This window comes from Lacerta agilis, chromosome 14 (genome assembly GCF_009819535.1).
Source record: "Lacerta agilis isolate rLacAgi1 chromosome 14, rLacAgi1.pri, whole genome shotgun sequence".
Classification (NCBI taxonomy): Eukaryota; Metazoa; Chordata; class Lepidosauria; order Squamata; family Lacertidae; genus Lacerta; species Lacerta agilis.
Window position 1 is genome coordinate 36,583,995 of NC_046325.1, and position 24,387 is coordinate 36,608,381.

General features: G+C 41.9%; 2 protein-coding genes across 2 annotated transcripts; both read right to left on the minus strand.

Annotated features, from left to right (window-relative positions):
* Nucleotides 1-1,272: 1,272 nt before the first annotated feature.
* LOC117057959 (vomeronasal type-2 receptor 26-like) lies at nucleotides 1,273-1,953 on the minus strand. Its single transcript, XM_033168798.1, has one exon. The coding sequence runs from the start codon at nucleotides 1,858-1,860 to the stop codon at nucleotides 1,273-1,275; it is 588 nt and encodes a 195-aa protein (XP_033024689.1). The 5' UTR covers nucleotides 1,861-1,953.
* A 2,592-nt stretch (nucleotides 1,954-4,545) lies between these two features.
* Nucleotides 4,546-11,295, minus strand: LOC117057960 (vomeronasal type-2 receptor 26-like). Its single transcript, XM_033168799.1, has 5 exons — nucleotides 10,421-11,295; nucleotides 6,940-7,222; nucleotides 6,344-6,413; nucleotides 5,110-5,318; nucleotides 4,546-4,554 (listed from the first exon to the last, which is right to left on the minus strand). Exons 1-5 carry the CDS (start codon nucleotides 11,293-11,295, stop codon nucleotides 4,546-4,548), a joined length of 1,446 nt encoding a protein of 481 aa, XP_033024690.1.
* Nucleotides 11,296-24,387: the final 13,092 nt, after the last annotated feature.

The window sequence follows — 24,387 nt, forward strand, 5'->3', positions numbered from 1 at the left end:
GTAGAAGTATGTACCTTTGCATGTACCTGCATATACCATTGATATGTATTAATTACACACATTTATGCATTGTTTCTATAAGCCTCTGAAAGAGAAATAGCGTTGAATTGACATGAATAGAGCAGGGGGGGCCTCACAGCCTTTGAGCGCTTTCTTAACGCAGTGCCCGAGAACATAGACATTTGGTATGTAGCTAGCAAGAAGGGAGAGTTTAGATGGCTCTCTTTCAATATATTTATATTCAGTCCATTTATTGTAAGGTATTTTCATAGTTAGTAGATTCATTCCCCTGCATGGGAATTATTGATTTATGCCTTTGTATTTCTTACCTAATGCAATAAGTATTATTGCCAGTTAATTGAAGTTATGCTTTCTTGCTGATTAGGCAGTCACACATGTCCTATGGATAGATTCAACCTTCAATAGACAATGGGATCTGTTTGTTGCTTACTGGATGATGTTGCTATATTTCTGGGAAGCCTGCCAAGTACACATTCGAAGCTAGCCAGGTACACATTCCAGACTGGATGGTAAAGAGGGAGGCTCTGGGAGGATGTACTCCTAGAGAACATGTGAACCCTGAGCCAAGTTTCTGTTTTCGGTTTCTATTTTCGGTTTCCCTGTATCTATATAATGAACACGCGCTAGTCTCTTATTGCGCAGACTGGCTTTCGCCCTGTGCCTTTTGCTTTGCATATGCAACTCAAATTAAATCCTGTTGTATCCTGCATGGTGTTTACCTCTTTGTGTTCATGAATCCAGCACTCAAGAGCTCAAGAGCCCATTATGGTCTTACAGTAATGCCTCATTTCCTACCTCTCCCATGCCTGAACTTCTTCACAACACCTGGCGTGCTGCGAACAACCACCATTGATCGTGGGCATGGCCGGAAACTTACCATCTTATAAATATAAGGGCATTAAAAACACTAACTTTGTTATCTACTGAACTTTAAGTAAAAATCAACCCCACAAATGGTCTAGCAAATATTATCTGCAACTACTGAAATAAATGAAACTTGTTTATCATGATACTAACAGCTGAAACTGAAACCTTACTTACTTTAAAAATGATTTGGAAGGAACAAGGAGATCCATTGCAGCTTGTTTTCCAAATGCACCACGGAGTCCAAAAATATTAGGGAACCCTGTCTCACAGAGACCACAGAGAATTGTTAAAAACACACACAATATAATTATATAATAAGGATAATGAGAAATTATATTGCCCATTTTCTACTAGAACAAAAAACAGTGATGATAGGATAATTTATTATTTCCTCTTCTTTAAGCACTCCTTGCTGTTCAGATCAGGTCTCAACAAAATGATGTAGCATTTTGGGGAAAAGATGGAGCCCAGTAAGCCAGCACTGGAGGCCAAGATGGAGAAGATCTCCACAGCCACCATGTATTTCCCCTTGGTGCTCAGGTACACTGGAACAAAGGAGATCCAAACACTACAAAACAACAACATGCTGAAAGTGATGAATTTGGCCTCATTAAAGCTCTCAGGCAGTTTCCTGGCAAAAAAGGCCACAACAAAGCTGATAACGGCCAAAAAGCCCATGTAGCCCAGGACACAGTAAAACAAGGCAACAGACCCTTCGTTGCAGCCTAGAATGATTTCCCTCATCATTGAGTGCTTGTCAGAATCAGGAAATGGGGGAGACATTCCTAACCACACAGTGCAAATGCCCACTTGGATAAGGGAACAAAAAATCACAATGGAGCTTGCCAGTCTTTTCCCTACCCACTTCCTCATTCTGGATCCAGGTTTGATGGCCACAAAGGCCAGAACCACCATGATAGTTTTGGCCAGCACACAAGAAACGGTCACTGTGAAAACAAGGCCAAAAGCCATTTGTCGGAGCAGGCAGCTCACTCTTTCTGGAGGGCTGAGGAAGATCAATGGGCAGAGAAAGCAGAGCAGGAGAGATGTGAGGAGAGTGTAGGTGAGGTTTTGATTGTTTGCTCTGACAATGGGTGTGCCCTGATGTTTAATGAAGATGGCTTGGACCACCAATGTGAGGAAAGAGAAAAAAAGAGAAAAACATGCCAAGCTTATCCCCAGAGGCGCTTTAAAAGACAGGAAGTTGATTGTCTTCGGAATGCATTGTGATTGGTCCCTATTTGGATAGTGATCTTCACAGCACGCAACACATTCATCCATGTCTGGAGAGAGAGGAAAGACACTCAGATTTCAGATATGTTGCAGAGCAGCTACTAATGTTGGCTGTATCTCTTCAGTTTAAATTAGGAGTATCACAGAAGTTTCCAAACAGGCTAGATTCAAAGTGATGCATGAGAACCCCACCTCAGCATTGTGTGATGGGTTATTTGGGGTGTTCTGTGCTGGCTTGCTAACTCCCCAGAAGCTGTAGAATAACCAGTCAGGCTTAAGTCTAATTAATGAACAAAGGGGTTAAGACCATAGAGTAAGCTGTCCTGCCAGGCTTAGCTCAATTTGGCAAGTACTAGATAATCAAGACTCCGAGTCCTAAGTCTACATTAGAAGCTCAGAGTTTGATGATGTCTGAATTGCTTGCTCCAAGCTCAGACTGCATGGCTGTTACAAGACATTCTTGTCCTCCTATACAAATAGTTTATGTACTTTTATTACTGTAGCTAATCCAAGTTTTACCGCCTGGGTTTTCTTACTGATGTGTGGAAAAGCACACGAACTTTATATTTTAATAGTAGTAACCCAATTTTTAACTTACCAGTGTGTGGTCTTTTGGAAAGAATTTAGAAGGGCATATTTTAAAGCTCTAACAGCTTATATTGCCATGCTTTACTTTTCTTAATATTTTTGATTTTAAATCTCTGCTGGGATTCTCTAACCAAAGAGTACTTGCCCCATACCTGGATCTTGGCATTCTCCTTTATATACCTGTTTTTTCCTTGTCACCAACATAAACTACATTGTGCAATTTAGTTGGTCAATAGGGGTAACTATAAATAGAAACCATCCTTCTATGAATTGTTCAGCACAGGAGCTAAGGAAAGTGTCTTATACTAAGTCAGTTCACTGCTCCATGTACCTCAGTATTGATTGCTGCATTTTAATCTCTTGACAAAGATGAGATCTTGGGTTATAAAAACTTTCCTTGTTAAGAAAGGTCCATATTCCTTTATGATTAACAACTACCTGACATTCAGAAAAAACCTGAAGGCAGCCCTTTTTAGGGAAGTTTTTAATGTTTGATATTTTTGTATTTGATTTCTGTTGGAAGCCGCCCAGAGTGGCTGGGGAAATCCAGCCAGATGGGCGGGGTACAAATAATAAATATTATTATTATTATTATTATGAGGGTTCTCTGCCAATAGGGATGGAGGAGAAATTTCATATTGTTGCCCTTTGAATGGGAAGGTTATCTAAATTTCACTCCTTTCACCAACATATGAACCCAAATACTGTTGCCCTGTAGTATAGAATCATAGAGTTGGAAGAGACCACAAGGGCCATCCAGTCCAACCCCCTGCCAAGCAGGAAACACCATCAAAGCATTATGTGTAGTATGTGTAGTTCTCTAAAAATGTGTGCTGCCATTCTCAAATCAAACAATATGTACCAATTATTTGCTTAATCTTTTCAACAACTTCTAAGATGACATATAGTTTGAAAAGTATACCACTTATGTCTCTTACCTTTTTGGGATGAAATCTTGCCTTGAGTGCAAGGAGCACAATCATAGCAGCAGAATGGCTCCCCCTCCTTCTTCTCCTTGCTGGAACCAGGAGGACAACTTGGGTTGCACACAGAAAGGGGTGGAACCTGCCCATTTAAATAAACGCACAGAGAAATTAATAGTATGTTTGCCTTCTGTTTTCCAACGCACAGCTAGAAGTATGAAGACACTAAAGTACTTATTCCAAAGGCAGGACCAAACTGACCATTTTTAGCCCCCTTCAGGAACCTGAAAAGCCACAAGAGGAAAACCACAAGAGGAAAGAGCACTTTTGTAGTCAGTTCCTGCTTGTGGGTTTACCACAGACAGCCATTGGCCTGATCCAGCAAGCACATCTAATGTAATCCAGAAGAAAATGTTTTGAATGAGGCTAGAAAACCAGGTATGTGCTGGGCTGATGATCTATAAGTGCGTAATATTTTGTTTTCCTATATCTCATGGATGATTGAATTATGCCCCACCTGGTGAAAACTTCTGTGCCACACCATTCGGTTGTCATCAATGGAGAATTCCTGACCTGGGGCAGCGTCCAAATCCATCCTTCCAACCTTGACTCTCATGAAGGAGTTATTTGGAAAAGTGACCATGTTAGTAATGTCAAAGCCAGTTTGTACTTCCCTGTTCTCACCAAAAGATACAGTTTCTCCAGCAGAGTTGTTAAAGGAGACACTCCTAAGGAAGGGATGGATCTGCATTGAAAGGAAAACAGAAACTATGAAGTAATGCCTCCAAATGGTCAGTATTTTCTGGGGTGAATTTCTGCACATACCATGCACATGCCAGAATATTAGGTTTGCAGAAATAAAAGCGCTTTGTCACATGTTTTGTGGTTTTGAAAATGGTTGGGGAAGTGACCACTACATAAGCTTTGTGCAAACAAATTTCAGAAAAAGTGAGAATCTAGAGGTATCCAAAGCTACTTTCCTCAAAATCACTACCTTCTTCAACATTCCCTCCCTCAATCCAGAATTTCTCGTGCCATTTTCTTTTTGAATAATCCATACAATGAGAAAGTCCAGACTGATGGAGGGAAGTGCGGGATGACAGTGATTTGAAGAATGTCATATGGGTAGCGGAGAATTAATGGAGGTGCGGGAAGGTTACTATCTACATTAAATGGCAGCATGGATTAGTCCTTTGTTGCAAGGGGTACCGTAATTACTTTTGATTTAATAATTGTATTAGTTTTGTCACTTTCCAAAAGCAAATGTTGAGCACAAGGTTGCTTAAAATAATGTTTTCCTATCCAATGTCTTTTTTTTAACCAACATCCAGCATGGATGGACAAATTAAATGTCAATTCTGGGGTGTTTATGTTTTTTATTATTTGTTTTATCCGATCGGAGTGCTGGGTGGTAATCTACACTAATTTCCAGTTCACTGTCCATGTCAAGTAAATTGTATCTCATGGAAGGCATTACCTGCCAAGGCTGCAGCATTTGAAGCTCCTGCATCCCTCCTTCCACCGCTGCCCTATATTTGGGCAAGAACATGGCATGTAGAGCATGTGCTATGGCATAGACAGCATTATAGAGACTGTAGCTGTGGCCAGTCATGCTCATCTCAAAACCAGACGAAGGAAGATTTTCCAGCTTCTCCTCTCCAGTGCAGATTCCACTGGCCTGCTCCTCTGTATTGGAGTTTGGAAATAAACAGAGAAATGCTTGTTCCCAGAACTGCTTGACAAAGCCATTTCCATTTGCCTCAAAAGGATTTTGGACCTGAAGAAAGGCTTTGAATCCTTGTACCACATTTGAATGAACTGCAAAGGAGAGGGAACCCTGGAAGACTTGCATATCCATGCTCATTTGATAGGTCAATGCTATGAAATCCAGCTGTGCTGTCAGAATCCACACCTTGCCCACAGCTGTCGTGGTCACATTTTCCATTTCGCCTAGTGCTACCATTATTTGCAAGCCAAGCATGGACTTGGTTTCTCCATAGAAAACAACAACTTTGGCCTTACTTTCCATAACAACATGATAGATTTGGATCCATTGGAAATACATGGCGTAATACTCAGTCAAATATGTGGTTTTCAGAGTTTTCTCTGAGAAGGCCAAGCAAATACCTTTCTGGGAGAGCAGAGGTTTCAGGGTCCGAACAAATCTCTCTCCACTGTCATTATCTCCAGCGAGCAACCCAACCCACGTCCAACCAAAGTGCAAAAGTAACTCAACAATCCCAGTGTACTGATGGGCTTCGTTTGGCACCATCCAGTAAAAGGGAGTGGACTGGGTTTGTTCAGCATACTCTGGAGCAAAGGAACCATAAGTGAGCTAGAAGAAAATAAAGGGACATAAATATAGTAGAAGGAATTGGTATGTGCCTCTCTAGCGGGTGTCATGGCAAAGACAATTGTAATGACAAGTAGGGAGTTATCATTACCTCACTCTCCCATGGAGAAGGGAGTCTAACAAATGCATATTCCTTATACTCTCTGGCCTATGAGGCAGTGACATAGTAGCATGCCAGGGACGGGAAAGGATGAGAAGCCAACAGCCACTGGTCTGAGGGCATTTCCAGATAATCTTATTATTGAATATTCACCATGATTTGTTTTCACAACATTTGTGGGGCAGTTACGTGATGTCAGCTATTTATTTAGCATTCATTCAGATTTATTTGCAAGGTGGCTAGGCAAAGTCCACTTACCTACATTGCAGCCTGGCCTTGGCCCCATGTCAGCAATCTGGAGGCCGCCTGTGGAGAACTGCAGGCCTGCCTGCAGGTTGGCCCAACGGCAGGCAGGCCTGGGTCCAGGGATTTCCCAGGGGGCAGGCCTAACCAGCCAATGAGTATTGCAGAAACCCAGTTCTGAGCTACACACTTTAGAGAGATGGGGCAGGTGGTACCGGAGAACTGAGGTAGATTGGAGGGTGCTGCCAGAGAACCACATAGCTGAGGGGAAAGTGGGCTGGGTATACCCCAATTAATGATAGGTTGCAGAAATGTCCCACCAATCCATGCAGTACTCCCTGAGTCGTATTAAATTGCTCAACCCTGATTTTCAGTTCGGTTAGGGGACCCCAGCATGTAACCTGGTACAGAGGCACCTGGCACAATTTTGACATATGGTCCAAATTCCAGATTCAGTTCAAAGTCCTGATACTGACTTTTAAAGCCCTGAATGTTTTGGAATCCAGACATTGAACAAACTATTTCTCTATTGCACAAAACCTATTGTGCAGAACCTCTGGATAGAAAAGATCATGGTGGATGAGTGTGAAATCCCCAAGGCAGTATCTTACCTGGGGGATCTTGTAGATGCCCAAGATGTCTGCCAAGTAGACGGAGGTATCAAAGTCTAGTCCCCCAATAACTGCCATCAGATGTCTCTGGGTGTTACACTTGTAGTTGGACATAAGTGTGGAGGGAAGGTTCAGAGCAGCCAGGTAGGTCATCCTTTGATTGAAGTAACTGTCATAGATGTGGAATCCCAAGGTGATATTAGGCAAGATCTTGGAGTTCTCATTGATCTCCTTGACAGCAAAGGCCAAGGCCAGAATATGCTGGTAGTTCTTTGGCACCACACTGCAATGAGAATTTTATGCTGTATCCTTGGGATATATACTATGGGGGGGGGGGTTTAAGGCCTCATGAAGATTCTTCAGCATTTTAGTGCAATTTTCTCCTAATACACAAATTTTATGCAATTTTGCCTAATATACACATATTTACATTTCCCCCTAAAATAATGTGTTTTTGTGTGCTACTTTCACTAATATATGCATTTTGTGGACACTTTACCCTGGTTATATGCATTTTTATATACATTACTTGACTTGAGAACCACGTTGCAAAATTTAGATAAGTGTGAATTTTGAAAGATGGCTGTATTTTGGTTCTTGTATTGTTTTGGAGCACACAAATTTTGACAGGTTCATGTTAAAATGTGAGCTGAATTTAATTCCCCCACCCCACCCCTCATAAGGCAATACTGATATTTTCTTTGGGGTCTTACATGTGCTTGATGACACTTTCTAAAGACTCATCATTTTCAGACCTGTGACACATTTTTAACGAGGACTTCGTTCTAAGCCTGTCTTAAATAAGAACACTTGGGACTCTTAAAAAAGCACCACCTCAGAAGAGAGGTGGGCTTCTAAGAATCTTCATTTAAAACTCTTTCGAGTTGCAATTCAATATTCAGAGCAAAGAAGGGCTTCCTATCTCATCGCTAATGCATTATTTTCTTTACACACTTTAAAATCTGGATGGAATAATGGTAGCAGGGCTTAAAGAAGAGCACAGAGGAAGGAGGATTTCTGTTTCCTTCTCCACCCCTACCTATCACCCCAGCACACTGTGGAGCAGGTCAGAGCTTCCAAAGAACGTGAAAGCAAGAAGAATCCTGCTGTACCATTACAAAGGCCTATTTAGTCCAGCTTTCTGTCCTCTAAGTGGCCAACCAGATAATTATGGAAAGCCCAAAAGGAGGATCTGAGTGCAGCAGCGCTCTACCCACATACGATTTCTAACAACTTGTAAAGAGATGCACATAGTCTCCAACAATGGATCTAGAATGCAGTAATCATATCTCGTAGCCACTGATAGTCCTATCCTGCATGGATTTGCCTAAACCTCTTTTAGGGCCATCCCAGTTGGACACCACTACCACAACTGGTGGCAACACATCCCATAATTTAACTGTGTGATGAAGCACTTTCTTTTCTCTGCCCTGAATCTTTCACTATTCAGCTTCATGGGACGACAAAATATAATAATAATCTAGTCATATGAGAGAGGAAGGGAAACTTCCCTCTATCCACTTTCTCCACAGCGGGTATAATTTTATACGCTTCTATCATATCTCCTTTTACTCACCATTTGTCTACACTAAAAAGTCGCAAATGTTGCGACCTTTCCTTATAGGAGAGTGGCTTCAACCCCTTCACTATTTTGCCTGTTCTTTCCAGACATGGAGCTTTAAAGAGCAGACCTTTGCCTAGAAAACTCAGGGCAAAATGTAAGTGTGAATGAGCCCCTTCTCACTCTTTTCTTGGTGCCTCCTCCCGCCCCCCACTCACATATCTCTGTCACTTTCCTCCTCTCAGCCAACCCAAACATAAAGCTGCATGTAGCTTTGCACAGAAGAAGGATGTAATTTATTTTCGTTATTATACTTTTCTTGCTCTCCCTCCCCATATTTTTTAACTTTATCACCACCACCACAATCATTATCATTTTCTCTGGCACTTGCAGGCAATGGGCATTGATCTTCAATCAGGAAGGTGTCGGGGTTGGGAGACATTTCAGTTTTTTCCACAGCAGCAAAACATCCAGTGCCAGCTCCTCCCTCAACTACTGGAAATGTTCTCCCCCCCCCCACCTCCGCCTGGAAGTAAATCCCACTTAGATCAGTGGAACTTGCTTCTGAGTAAGCATACTTAGAGCTGAGGAATGATTCTTTATCATCTGGTGATTTGATATTTGAAGTTCTTACAAGAGATTGAGCAGTTGATGTGTGGCTAGCATTTCATTGAAGTCTTCTTTATCCAAAGCAACAAAGAGGTGAGAGGCAAGTCCACCAATGATGATGTCACCAGGCCAGTAGTATTCATGCGGAATCCTAAGCATATAACTGATTGTGCAACTAGTCGTATGTTTGCACACTGTATGTGGCAAAAGGAAGAGAATGGGCAGAATAAACACCAGCATGCTGAGGCAAATGTTTTCTCTTTTCTGACACCCTTATTTCCATCTGAGAAATTAGCTTCAGAACCAGCCTCACTACAATATTGTGCCCTGGCGTAAAACAGCACTTATCTACCAACAAACAGATTAAAATCCTGTCTAACAACTCTTCCAGAGAAAAGCAGAAATCAAGTTTTTTACTCTTCCCTCGCCCTTTGCTTGGAATGGCAGGGAGGGTTTTTCTAAAGACTTTTGCTTGTGTTCTCTGAATATCTATGGGGACCTTATCCAAAGGAGATTCAGTAATGACAACTGTGATAATTACATATGAGGTTCTTTTGTGTGAGGAACAGCAACATAATGGAGTAAAGTATGTCTGTGACATTTCATCAAAAGCAGCTTGTACAGATGGGGATCCCCTGGATACTAACCCTGCTCCTCCCAGCATACCTTGCTATGGAATTCCTCATTAAGTCTCCATAATAAGAAATAGTGTTCTATTTCCTTGTAGTAAGCAACAGACGATATTGTCACGGTTTACCACATTACATAATTTTCTTTTGTATATGTTGATTATTGTACTCACTGGTTTAGCAATTAAAAAAGAAAAATATATATCTTAAAATTTATTCTATTATCACTTCTGATTTATTGGGGGAGGTGTCCTGTTTGCTGATTTAGGAGTGAGGTGTCTTCATTGATCAGTATATCCTCAATTTTTCTAATAATTCTCATTACTTTTACTGTATATTATTGTTGTGAGAAAGCTTTTATACTTCCTTTTGAGCTTCATCATCTCATTCATTAGATTTCTTTTTGTTCCCTCCTTCTTTTTACACGAGAGAAATCAATAGGCCTCTTGCTTTTGCAAACATACCATTCTTATTGATATGTCAGCATATTTTTATGGGACTTACTGCTATGTAAGTATAGGTGGTGTAATATTGGACATGGATGTTTCTATACCGTTTATGACATAATATACAGTACCTAGAGAATTGCTTAGAAAGGGATGATTGGAAGAAGGCTTTATTTATTTATTTATTTATTTATTTAAAAATATTGCTTTCTCTCATTCATTTTCTAATTAATTGCTCTCTGATATTCTGGTCAGGCCTCAGAATAATAATGTAGCATTTGGGAGCAAAGATGGAACACAATATCCCACCACTGGAGGCCAAGATGGAGAAGATCTCCACAGCCACCATGTATTTCCCCTTGGTGCTCAGGTACACTGGAATAAAGGAGATCCAAACACTACAAAACAACAACATGCTGAAAGTGATGAATTTGGCCTCATTGAAGCTCTCAGGCAATTTCCTGGCAAAAAAGGCCACAACAAAGCTGACAATGGCCAAAAAGCCCATGTAGCCCAGGACACAGTAAAACAGGGCAACTGACCCTTCGTTGCAACCTAGAATGATTTCTCTCATCATTGAGTGCTTGTCAGAATCAGAGAATGGGGGAGACATTCCTAACCACACAGTGCAAATGCCTGCTTGGATAAGGGAACAAGAAATCACAATGGAGCTTGCCAGTCTTTTCCCTACCCATTTCCTCATTCTGGATCCTGGTTTGGTGGCCACAAAGGCCAGAACCACCGTGATGGTTTTGGCCAACAGACAAGAAACGGTCACTGTGAAAATGACACTAAAAACCATTTGTCGGAGCAGGCAGCTCATTCTTTCTGGTGGGCTGAGGAAGATCAATGGGCAGAGGAAGCAGAGTAGGAGGGAAGTGAGGAGAGTGTAGGTGAGGTCCCGATTGTTTGCTCTGACAATGGGTGTGTCCCAATGTTTAATGAAGATTACTAGAACCAAAATTGTAATCAGAGAGAAAAAGAGAGAAATATACACTATGCTCAACCCAAGTGGTTCTTCATAAGTCAGGAAGCTTATTGTCTTTGGAATGCATTGTGTTTTGTCCTTGTTTGGATAGTGATCTTGTGAGCATCCAACACAGTCAATCATGTCTGAGGTAAAAAAGGAAAAGATCAGATCAGATGCAGATTCATCATGTGTTAAATAGCAACTACAAATTCTGCCAATATGAAACTCTAAGGATGAAACTGGAAGTATCCCAGGTATTTCCCAACAAACCAGACAGAATGCAATGTGTGTGAACCCCATGTTACATATATTGCATGTGTGGTGCCCCTTACCACCTTCATCTGGTATGCTATCTGTGGAGGTATTTGGATTGGGTTGGCCTGGGCGCTTTAATCCATGCATATGAAACTTTTGAGAACAGGCAGCCCACTCTTTCTGGTGGGCTGAGGAATTTCAATGGGCAGAGAAAGCAAAGCAGGAGAGAAGTGAGGAGACTGTAGGTGAGGTCCCGATTGTTTGCTCTGACAATGGGTGTGTCCTGGTGCTTAATAAAAATAGCTGTGGCCAATATTGTTAGCAGAGACAAGAAAAGAACAAAAACTGCCAAGCTCATCCCCAGAGGCTCTTTAAGAGACAATAAGCTTATTGTCTTTGGAATGCATTGTGATTGATTGGTCCTTGTTTGGATAACAGTCATCTGGGCACCTGACACAGTCATTCAGGTCTGCAGAGAAAATAAAACATTCAGATTTGGTATTCATCGGAGAGCAACTTCTGCCAATATGGAACGCTTAGGATGAAATTGAAAGTATCCCAGATAGACCAGATACAATGTGATGCATGTGAACCCCACCTCAGCACCGTGTGTTGGGGTATTAGAAATATATTATGCTGGCTTGCTAACTTCCCATAAATCATGTTGTGGTGTAGGTGGGCAAGGCCCATACCTTGTGGGCTTGCATCACATGGACAAGGGTGGCAGCTACAAATACATCTTCAATCTTCCTAGTATTGATTGTCCAGATCAGGAGCAAAGGACATTGTCTTAGACCAAGTCAAACCATTGATGCATTTATTTATTTTTTACTTCAATGACCGTGGGTATGCACCTGGGGGCTGTGTTTCCGTAGAGCGGGGGGGGGGGATTTGGTTTTGTTTGACCTAATTAGTGCTTGTTATAACAACACTTCAATCAAACCAGTTACCCTTCGAAATTCACACTTTTTGTGATGAAGTTCTTCAACAAAAAGGGGCGCAGGTGGCGCTGTGGGTTAAACAACAGAGCCTAGGGCTTGCTCATCAGAAGGTCGTCGGTTCAAATCCCCGCGACGGGGTGAGCTCCCGTTGCTCGGTCCCAGCTCCTGCCCACCTAGCAGTTTGAAAGCACGTCAAAGTGCAAGTAGATAAATAGGAACCGCTCCGGTGGGAAGGTAAACGGCGTTTCCGTGCGCTGCTCTGATCGCCAGAAGCGGCTTTGTCATGCTGGCCACATGACCCGGAAGCTGTACACCGGCTCCCTCGGCCAATAAAGCGAGATGAGCACTGCAACCCCAGAGTCGAGCACGACTAGACCTAATGGTCAAGGGTCCCTTTACCTTTACCTTACCTCTTCAACAAAACAATGTATACAAAGGTGCATATACTATTGGAAATATGCACAATACACAGGCAAATGTTCGTTAAAAGAATATACAAAATGCATTTTATAAGGGAACGCTGCTTGCAAAAATGTGTTTGTTAGTCAAATGTTTGCAGCGTTTCAGACTTTTTAGAGACAAGGCTAGTAAAAGGTTACATGGTAACAGTTTGGAAAATCGTGCATGGCATGGAGAAATTTGTGGACATCCAAAAGCTTTTGTTGGGAGAAGCTAATGTTGGAAGATTCAAGGATAAAATAAAGTACTTGTTCATGCAGTGCTTAGTAGAACTTGTTCCTACAGGAAGCAATTATGGCCACCAACTTTGATGGCTTTAAAAGTATATTAGACAAACTCATGGACAAGGCTACTAGCCACCAATTCCACTGTCGGAGTCATGCCTCTAAATACCATTTGCTGGAAATCACAGGTGGGCAGAGCGATGTTGTGCTCACAGCCAACTTGTGGGGTTGCCACAGGCATCTGGTTGGACACTTTGTGAACAGCATGCTATCATCATCATCATCATCAAATTTCTATACCACTTTATATTTTAAAGGGGGAAAAAATCTAAGTGGCTTGCACCCTCTTTTAAAACATCAGGTAAAACAATCCAGAATAAAACATTACTGAAGAAAGTTCAATATAAAGTATACATTCAAAGCAACATAATTAACAGGAAACTAAAATATTATCTTAAGATTTCAAATTAAAATATTGCAAAGGAGGTCAGCTACAGAATGCACATTTAATGTAGAAAAAAAAACATCTTAAATGAAACATTACTAAAAGAAACAAAATAGAAAATTCTTTCCAGTAGCACCTTAGAGACCAACTGAGTTTGTTCTTGGTATGAGCTTTCGTGTGCATGCACACTTCTTATCTGAAGAAGTGTGCATGCACACGAAAGCTCATACCAAGAACAAACTCAGTTGGTCTCTAAGGTGCTACTGGAAAGAATTTTCTATTTTGTTTCGACTATGGCAGAACAAACTCAGTTGGTCTCTAAGGTGCTACTAGAAAGAATTTTCTATTTTGTTTCGACTATGGCAGACCAGCACGGCTACCCACCTGTAACTATTACTAAAAGAAGTCAAACATAAAATGCACATTTAAAACAGAATAATTAGCAAGGGAATAAATTATTCTCATAAGCATAGAAGTCTTCCAGGACTCATAGCCAAGATGCTGGACTAAATGGGCCATTGGCCTCACTCAACAGGCTCATCTTGTGTTTTTAAAACTGCATACAAAAATTGGTTGGGGGGGATTACACTGACAAATGCTGACAAATATTCATGAGAATATTTGAAATGTGAAGAATTGAATTCAAGGCTGGAAAAAATTATAGCCTTTATTTAAATAATAAATAATGATAAATAAATAACAGGTGCTTTTGACTTCTTCCACTCCGTCTAATATGACAAATGTTTGAAAAGTATATATCTTGTGTCACTTACCCTTCTGGGGTGATATCTTGTCTTGGGGGCATGGAGCACAGTCATAGCAGCAGAATTTCCCCCCTTCCTTCTTTTTCTTGTGGGATCCAGGAGGACAACTGGGGTTACATACAGATAAAGGTGGAACCTGCCCATTGGAGTGAACACATAAACCATTTCACACAACCATTCACTTCAGTTTCTTTTCAGGCAGAATTCGGAGGACATGAAACTACTCATTCAAAACTCAGGATCAAATGACTCATTCCTAGTCACCTTTTTTTTTAAAGCATGCTTACAATGTCCATCTTTTTGTGCGAAACAAGTGACGCAGCCAAAATAAAATACCTCGCATTGTTAAGCAACACATACCATGTATTGTTAAACAAAGTGTTAAGACACATGGAGTCTTCCTGTAAATGCTTGGGGAGGGCACTCAATGGGGTCATATTCCTTGGTTTCCCTGGTGGGAAAAGTAATGATAGGAAAATAATCTTTACTACTTCCTTCCTGCTCAGAGCTCAGTCTCTTTCTATGCCACTTAGCCAATGAGAAAGGATGCTAGTTCTGTCGCCATCTTGAAAGTCTCTCATAAATCAAACTTGTAAATCAAACTGCGACACACCAATTTCTTCCCCTGTGAGCCGTCCCCACTCCTTTCCGGGAGGGCCAGACCCTCGTAAATTCCACTATCAATCGTCCATCAAATCCGGCTTCTCCCTTTGAAGTGGTGTACAGCTCCACAGGCTATCATCAGCACTCGGCAGTTAATTCTAGCTGCGTCACAGCCAGCCGAGGATCCTCCATTTCTGTTGAGTCAAGTCCAGATCAAGTTTCACCTCCACACAGTTTATTTTTGTAATTTCCATTCTAATTTCCATTCTGTCTTTAAAGTCCACTTGCCATTTGCCTGTGAAAGTGGATTTTCTAGGGGGAGGTTTCGCCCGTGTTAAGTAGATATTGAGGCAAAACAAACGGAGATTCCAGAGCTTACCCCCCCTTCTTTTCCCTCCTTCACATACCAATGTAAAGTCCGCGTCTTCTTCCAATCTTCATTCTTAATCACTCAGGGCTGCAGTTAGCAACATTCTTCCCACTCCTTTGTCCGAGACATGCCCAAAATCTTTAAACAAATTTATATATCCAATTAAAGGGAGCGTGCACGAACGGGGCCGGCTCCAGGAGCTGCATCTGAAAACGAGCCCTATGTGCCCAGACTCCCCCACCGGTCCCGAAGGACCCAAAGCGGGTTAAGGAGTACCGCGGGCAAAGGCAGCCCTCCCCGTCGTCCCGGGGAGGTGGGAGGCTGCTTACTCCCATCGCAGCCGCCAAATTAACTCGTGATAGATAGCAAAGATGTTAAAGTCCGCCATCCTCCCGCTGTGCACGCCGGGAACTTCGATATTGGAACTGCGATATTGGGAGAGGATGGCTTTTTCCACACAGAGACATTATTTACTATAAGAGTGTCTGCTTGCTGGCATTTATCAGAGGCTGTGAAAATATTGACTTTATGAAGCAACTGGAAAAGATCATAAGAAAGCGCTCCGGAGTCCGAGACATGGGGAATTCACAAGTTAAAAATTTGGCATAATTGGAATTGTTATAATTGGAATTGTATAATTAATTTGGCATTGTAATTTGTTTGGTAATTGGAAATATATGTTGGAAAATCAATAAATATGTTTAAAAAAAAAAAAAGAGAAAGGATGCTAGTTCTGTGCTCTCCTGAGCAGTGACGGAGCGGAGAGCAGGTGGGGGCGGGGCTGACGCACATCTCAGGGGTGGGGCGCACTGCCCACAGGGGCGTAAAGTACATCCTGGGGGTGATGGCACCCTACCGGGATCGCGCTGCCGGGGGCGGTACTCTCCCCCCCACACACACACTCCTCTTCCTCCAGTGCTCCTGAGCACAGACTCCAGATTCTGGCTGTCTTGTTTTTCATTGCCACATACTGCTCAATCAAGTCTGAAGCTTTATGTAGGCGAACAATAATTTTATTCTTCCATTTCAGACTTCTGTGCTTATTTTGTTTCAAGGGATAACAAAGGGAAGATCCAGTCTGCTGGAGCATCCTGGATAACTGCTAGCAAGGTTAAGCAACCTTTGTCCCAGAAGTTATCACATTTTATGCAGCAAAGGTAAAGTAAATTTTAAACTCTGCTAACTGGAAATTAAACTCACACAAGTGAGTAAGAGGAAGGATAATTAATAAATAATATCCTATCCTACCCTCCAAATCCACCCAACACTTTTGAGCCCCTTCAGACATTCAGAGAGTCAGGGCTTGTCCACACTTCCTCTTCTCTTGCTGCTTTCCACTGGAATAATATTTTTTTTATTTATACCCTGCCCATCTGGCTGGGCCTCCCTAGCCACTCTGGGCAGCTCCCAACAGATTATTAAAAACACGATAAAGCATCAAACATTAAAAACTTCCCTAAACAGGGCTGCCTTCAGATGTTTTCTAAAAGTTGGATAGTTGTTAATTTTCTTGACATCTGATGGGAGGGTGTTCAACAGGGCGGGCGCCACTACCGAGAAGGCCCTCTGCCTGTTTCTCTGTTACCTCACCTCTCGCAGTGAGGGAACCGCCAGAAGGCCCTCGGAGCTGGACCTCAGTGTCCAGGCTGAACGATGGGGTGGAGATGTACAAAATGTACAAAATTCATTACCTTCTGTTCAAAAAAAATGCTGAAGCCAACTAGGTGAGAGGCCCCCAAGTCCTAATAAAACAAAAATGTGAACTATAGGTTCCAAGTTCTACACATGCTTCAAAGATGTACCACACTTCGTTTAGAACATACTGGGCTGATGATCTAGAGTATACGATAATATAGTGTTTTCCAGTATATTGTGGGTGTGGGAATTATGCTGTACCTGGGAAAAGTTTCTGTGCCACACTATTTTGTCATCATCAATGGAAAATTCCTGACCTGGGACAGCCTCCACATCCACCCTTCCAACCTTGACTCCCACGAAGGAGTTATTTGGAAAAGTGATCATGCTGGTAATATCGAATTCAGCTTCAACTTCCCTGTTCTCACCAAAAGAAACTGTTTCTCCAGCACTGTTGTTAAATGAGACCCTCTTAAGGAAGGGGTGGAGCTGCACTGAAAGAAAAGCAGAAAGAATTCTGTCAAATTATTATTAGAATCATAGAGTCGGAAAGGACCCAAGGGTCATCTAGTCCAACCCCCTGCAATGCTGGAATCTCAACCAAAGCATCCATGACAGGTGGCCATCCAGCACCTGCTTAATACATCTTTTAAATAAGATTAAATAAATGGTCCTGTAGAATAGGAAACAATTACAAGGCCAAGAGTCAGAAGGTTGAAGCATTTAGTTAAAGACACAATAGCTCCCAAAGTCCAAATAAAAGCTTACATTCCTGAACAAATACTCTAGCACTACTGTGGTTTAATAATTTGCTGCAAGCCTCCCAGTCAGATGGGCGGCACATTTTATTTTGTTGTTGTTCTTGTTGTTCTGTTGTTGTTATCTTAATAAATTGCACTACAAAAAATGAGACGCCACACACAAACACACACATACAGGAATGCAACAGACATGAACATGTAGATTACGTTGGGAAACAATGAGTGAACAAAGGATAGCAACTGCAGAATAAATGATTAGTTTGGAAGCTGATTTGGAATCTAGGAAGAAAATGCACCAGAGTTAAAATGAGCATTTGTTGCACTGAATGATGGAGGGAATCAGAAAGGAGTTGATTGACAAAAGTGCTGGATCATAATCAACAATGATTTCCAGAGCATGTTTTACAAACTGCTGGGTGTCATTTTCCTGCTCATGTCAAACAATTTGTATCTCATCAAAGGCATTACCTGCCAAGACTGCAGCTTCTGAAGCTTCTGCACCCCTCCTTCCGCCACTCCCCTGTATTTGGTCTTGGACAAGAACATGGCATGTAGAGCATGTGCTGTGGCATAGACAGCATTATAGAGACTGTAGCTGTGGCCAGTCATGCTCATCTCAAAACCAGATGAGGGGAGATCTTCCAGCTTCTCCTCTCCAGTGCAAGCTTCACTGGCCTTCTTCTCTGTATTAAAACCTGGAAATAAACAGAAAAATACCTCTTCCCAGAATTCCCTGAGAAAGCCATTTCCATTTGCTTCAAAAGGATTCTGGAGCTGAAGAAAGCTTTTGAATCCTTGTACCTCATTTGAATGAACGGCAAAGGAGAGGGAACCGTGGAAGACTTCCATGTCCCACATTATTTGGAAGGTCAATGCTGTGAAATCCAGCTGTGCTGTCAGAATCCACACTTTACCTTCTGATGTCTTTTTCACATCTTCCATTTCACCTAATGCTACCGTGGTTCGAAGGTCAAGCATGGACTTTGTTTCTCCATAGACAATGATGACCTTGGCTTTACTTTCCATAATCACTTGATAGATTCGGATCCAGTGGTGAAGCATGTCAAAATAATCGTCAAAATGTCTAGTTTTCTGAGTTCTCTCTGAGAAGGCCAAGCAAATGCCTTTCTGGGAAAACAGATGTTGCAGGGTCTGCGTAAATCTTTCTCCACTCTCATTGTCTCCGGCAAGCAACCCAACCCACGTCCAACCAAAGTGGAGAAGTAATTCAATAATCCCAGTGCACTGGTGGGCTTCATTTGGCACCATCCAGTAGAAGGAAGTGGATTGACTTTGACCAGGATCCTCTGGAGCAAAGGAGCCATAAGTGAGCTAAAAGGAAGGGAAGGGGCATGTTCCTTAACTAGTAAAAGAAACTGGTATGTGCATCTGTAGTTGCAGTGGCAGCAATAAGGTTGGGGATCATTATTTTTCATTCAGTTCACATGAAAAGGCTAATCTAACTAATTTACATTTCCCAGACAATCTGTAAACTCAAACAAAGCTATCCTTTGAAATTGACACTTCTCCCAAATTTGCAATTCATTGCGTACCCACCCACAGCACACACACCCCAGGTCAAAACCAAGGCAACCTCAGTAATAAACAAACCAGACAGGACCACGTTCTGGGATTATCCTTTCACAACAGTCACATATTTCTCCCAGCTGTACAAAACCTTTCGAGGAGGAAAAGAAAACAATGGTGAAACAGTTGTGACATCTCCAAGTCAGTATCTTACCTGGGGAATCTTGTAGATGTCCAAGATGGTTGCCATGTCGAGGGAGGTATCAAAGTCAAGCCCTCCAATGACTGCCATCAGATTTTTCTGGATGTCACACTTGTAGTTGGGTACGTGTGTGGAAGGAAGGCCCAGAGTGGCCTGGTAAGTCATCCTTCGATTGAAGTAACTGTCATAGATGTGGAATCCCAGTGTGATATTAGGCAAGATCTTGGTGTTCTCATTTATCTCCTTGACAGCAAACACCAAGGCCAGAAGGTGTTGGTAGTTCTTTGGCACAACACTGCAATGAGAATGTTATGGTGTATCCCTCCTCAGGGATACACTATGCTTTGTGAGAGTATTTCCGCACTATTCTGCTGTTCTTCCAAGAATATCTGCTGAATAGGATGACACCCTTTACCCATCAAAATTATACTGATAACCTAGGAAACTAGGGAAATATTCCCTTTGCTCCCACCACCATAGGGAAACAGCTCCTTCAGTCACATTGTGTATAAGCACAAGTTTGGATGTTTGTGCTTCTTTAATCTTCATATTTCAAAGTCTTTGGAACTCTGAGCCACAATAAGTCAGAATTCTTAAATGTGACCCTTTTCTGCTGCCTCCCATTTCCCTAAGAATTCTTTCAAGTCTTCCAGAAGTTTGTCATGGCAAACTTGGGCATGGCATTGATACCAACAATGGAGATAGAACCAATTATTAACTAATATTATTTATTAAAATGTTATTTTGTACTTAAGGTATACCAATGGGCACACCCCTCAGTTTGGGCTGCTCTCAATTTCTCCATTTTTTCCGATCTAAAGTTGAGTTCTCCACATCAGTTGGCATTAAAAAAAAAGTCATGAAAATTCATCAGCATTTTAGTATGAATGTCTCCTGATACCCATGTTTGTATGCAATTTGCCTAATGTGCCCATTTTTGTAAAGTGATTTCCCATAATATAATCCAATTTGGTATTTTACTTTCACTAATTATGCATTTCTTTTGGAGACTTTATTCCAGTATATGCATTTTTAAAAAATCTCTGGTTTTTATACATTACTTGTATGGAAACCTGCATTTGGAGAAGTGCTTGCTTCAAAAGATGGCAGTGTTTTTGTTCTCATATTATTTCAGAAAATGCAGATTAAGTAGGTTTACCTTTAAATGTGAACTGATTCAAATCCCACCCCAGTCCCTAATAAGGTTATAGCAATATGTACCGGTACTTTAGGATCGTACATGTGCTTGCAGACACTTTCTAAAGACTCAAGTGATGCTCTTATTGATGTTAGCCTACCTAAAATGCTTCTATCTCAGACCAAATTCTCTAAACCTCCATCCCTGCCAAATTCACCCACAAACTGGTTCAGTTAATCCTTCTCCTGGTAAGAACTGGACAGCATCTTAGCTGACCATAGCCACCAGCTCACTCGTTCTGATCTTCAACACAACATATTGTCAACATGCTGAGGTTAAGCAGCTTAATATTCTAGGCCTTGGCTGTCCACATTCACCTCAGCTTTCTCTGGTCTTTGCCTTACACCTCCCTCATCATTTCTCCTAACTGATAGTTAAGTCCCAAAACAGAAAACAGACATATGCAAAACCTTTCTCAACAGATACAGCTTTTTTCATTGGTTCAAAGCAGTATTGAAATGAAGAGAAATGGGTAGGCTACCTTAAGAGAGTCGTTCTCAACCTTCTCAAGCGGGCAGCATTATCAGGCCAGTTTCTCCTAGCCTCAGGCTGTTAGTTTTCCACCTCAATGGAAAAGTGAGCTTTTAAGACTCCTCACCTTGAACAATTCTGAGGCGCAGTTCAATATTCAAAACAGAGAAGGGCCCCACACCTCATCTTACAATGTATTATCCCATTGACTCACTCATAAATCGAGAAAGGTCAGTGAGTTGTCCTCAGGATGTAGGGCTGAGGAAGGGGGAAGATTCTTCAGGTGAGAGCTGGGGAACTTTGTGTTTTATTGTGATTACTATTGGTGTTATTCTTAATGTTCCTTATCTCTCTGCTTCTGCTTCTTACTCTTTCTCCATCTTTTCTTTTTCTTTTCTCTTGCCTTTCCCGTTTGTCTTTTTGATTCTATTTGTTCAAGATAGCATTTTGCTATGTTGTGAAAACTTTAATAAAATTTTTTGAGGGGTGGGGAAAATTAAATCAAGGGCACACCATTGTAGAGGTGCTGAAAGAAGAGCACAGACTGGTTGGTTTTCTCTTCTCTTTCCGATCCCCCTGAAACCTTGTGACAACCCGGAGATGAGAAGAGTCCTGCTGACTTCAGCATCCTGTCCTGTCAACGGCAAACCAGATGCCTCTAGGAAGCCTGCTTGCAAGACCTGAAGGGCAACAGTGTTCTCCCCACCTGCAGTTCTCAGCAACTGGTATTCCAAGGCATAGGCATACTGCCTTGAACAGCAGAAGCAGAACATAGCCATAGTGGATAGTAGCCATTAATAGCTTTTCTGAATTGCAGTTGCTGGAAACCACAGGAAGGGAAAACACTCGTGTGCTCCCTGGTTTCCCACAGGCACCTGGTTGGTTCCCACTGTGAGAACAGGATGCTGGACTACATGAGCCATAGGTCTGATCTAGCAAGATACACATTGCTAACTATCTCCTCCACAAATATGTCTACGATAAAAGATAAAGGACCCTTGGACAGTTAGGTCCAGTAAAGGCAACTATGGGGTTGCAGCGCTCATCTCACTTTTCAGGCCGAGGGAGCCGCCGTTTGTCCACAGACAGCTTTCTGGGTCATGTGGCCAGCATGACTGAACTGCTTCTGGCACAACAGGACACCATGACGGAAACCAGAGCGCATGGAAACACCGTTTACCTTCCCTCCGCAGCGGTACCTATTTATCTACTTGCATTGGCATGCTTTTGAACTGCTAGGTTGGCAGGAGCTGGGACAGAGCAACGGGAGCTCACCCCACCGCAGGGATTCAAACCGCCGACCTTCTGATCGGCAAGCCCAAGACGCTCAGTGGTTTAGACCACAGCGCCACCCGCGTCCCTCTAATATGTCTAATCCTCTTTTAAAGCCATCCATTTTTTTGCCCGTCACTACATCTTATGGGAAGAAATTCCATCGTTTTACTATATGCTGTGTGAACATTCTTTTGTCTTTCCTGAATCTACCATTATTCTACATAGGATGACCCAAGTTCTAGTAGTGATCAGAGGCAGATCCACTTTCTCCACACAAGGCATAGTTTTAAACAGCTTTCTTCTGGCCCCTTTATTTGCCTTTTGTCTGAACACTTTTGCCTGTTTGTTCTCCATCTCCCTCACTCCATGCTTACTCCTTAGTTTTGCAGATGTCTTTCCCACCTCTGTCTGAAAGTAATCCTACTGAAATCCCTGGAACTTGCTTCTGGGTGACCATGGATGGGATTGGGAAATGAGTCAGAATCCTATGGCTACTTGATGTACAGAGTCCTTACAAGAGATTAGGGAGTTGATGCGTAGTTAAGATTCCACGGAAGTCTTCTTTGTTCAGAGCAACAAAGATGTGAGAAGCAAGAGCACCAATGAGGAGGTCCCCAGGCTGGTAGTATTCATGTGGGATCCTGAGCAGATAATTGAGAGAACAACTAGTGGTGTGTTTGCACACCATATGTGGCAAAAGGAAGATAATGGACACAATAAACACCAGCATACTAAGGCAAATGTGTTTTTTTTTCCTAGTCAGATTCCCTTAATCTCACTTATGTCAGATCATCTACAACATGATCGTTAGCTTCAGAACTCTTCAGTAGAGTTTACAACTCTCCCAGAGAAAAGTGGAAATCCAGCCTCTACCTCTGCCCTCTCCCTAGCTTGAAATGGCAGGAAGGGATTTTTTTATACCCATCTTTAGACTTTGGCTGGTATCCTCTAGAGATCTATAGGGATCTTATCCACAGTCATGACAGTGTAATAATTATAGATGAGATAATAACTAGGTGCCTTTATGGCCAACAAGATCAAAAGAATGGAGGAAAACTTGTTTGTGATGTTTCATCAAAAGCCATTTTGGTCACTTCATGGGGCCACAAAAGTATGCACAGAGTAAACTATAAGGAATAAGGAAAGATCAGTGAGTCAGTCTGCTTTTAAAGCAGAAATGCTTGTTCAAATTTATGATATAAATAAGATAAAAAAAATAAAAAACTGAAAGACTACCGGAGATGGAAGGATCTGTCAATTTCAGTTCACTTGGTTTCTCATATTTCGCATCTTAAATTCAGTTCTCCACATTTTTGTAGCGATCTACCATTTTAATTTTTTAAAAAATCATTATTTACGCCCACCCCCATCATTTTAGTGTGAACTTCTGATAAATGTGGGATGTTAGCACCCAGAATGCATAATTAAAGGGTTGACTGCAAAAGCTGATGCCACAAACTCTGTAGCAGTTATTTTCAGTTGGAACACTTATGGAAGTTAGTGAACAATCTTAACAGTTAGAACAGCAAGGTATGGACCATTGTGCTGCTTTCCGCCTCAGAATATTAATCAATCTGTAAATGTTAGCCAGTCTTGGATACAAATCTATGTAAGATGTTTTAGCAACTTAAGTATCACCAACCTGCATTGTATATTTAACCTGCAACTGCAAGCACACTAAGTAAAAGTTATTTGTTCTTTAAACTTTAATATAGGGTGTCTTAGGAAAAGAGAACTACAGTGGTACCTCAGGTTACAGATGCTTCAGGTTACAGATGCTTCAGGTTACAGACTCCACTAACCCAGAAGTAGTACCTCGGGTTAAGAACTTTACCTCAGGATGAGAACAGAAATTGCAGTGCGCTGGCAGTGGGAGGCCCCATTAGCTAAAGTGCTACCTCAGGTTAAGAACAGTTTCAGGTTAAGAACGGACCTCCAGAACGAATTAAGTTCTTAACCCAAGGTACCACTGTACCGTATTTTTCCATGTATAAGACACCCCTGGGTATAAGATGCCCCCTACTTTTGTGGACCCCAAATTAAGAAATTGGAGGCGAGGTAGCCCAGAGTTGTTGAGTGCTTTTTTTGGCGGGGAATGCCCCG

What these genes read in the sequence shown, in the direction of transcription:
- LOC117057959 (XM_033168798.1), bottom strand. Translation starts at nt 1,860, where the DNA reads ATGGCTTTTGGCCTTGTTTTCACAGTGACCGTTTCTTGTGTGCTGGCC.
- LOC117057960 (XM_033168799.1), bottom strand. Translation starts at nt 11,295, where the DNA reads ATGATTGACTGTGTTGGATGCTCACAAGATCACTATCCAAACAAGGAC. An exon ending in GCATCTACAAGATCCCCCAG is followed by an intron (nt 6,414 to 6,939) that starts GTAAGATACTGC and finishes GCCAACCTGCAG; the next exon opens with GCAGGCCTGCAGTTCTCCAC. An exon ending in AAGGCCAGGCTGCAATGTAG is followed by an intron (nt 5,319 to 6,343) that starts GTAAGTGGACTT and finishes ACTCCAATACAG; the next exon opens with AGGAGCAGGCCAGTGGAATC.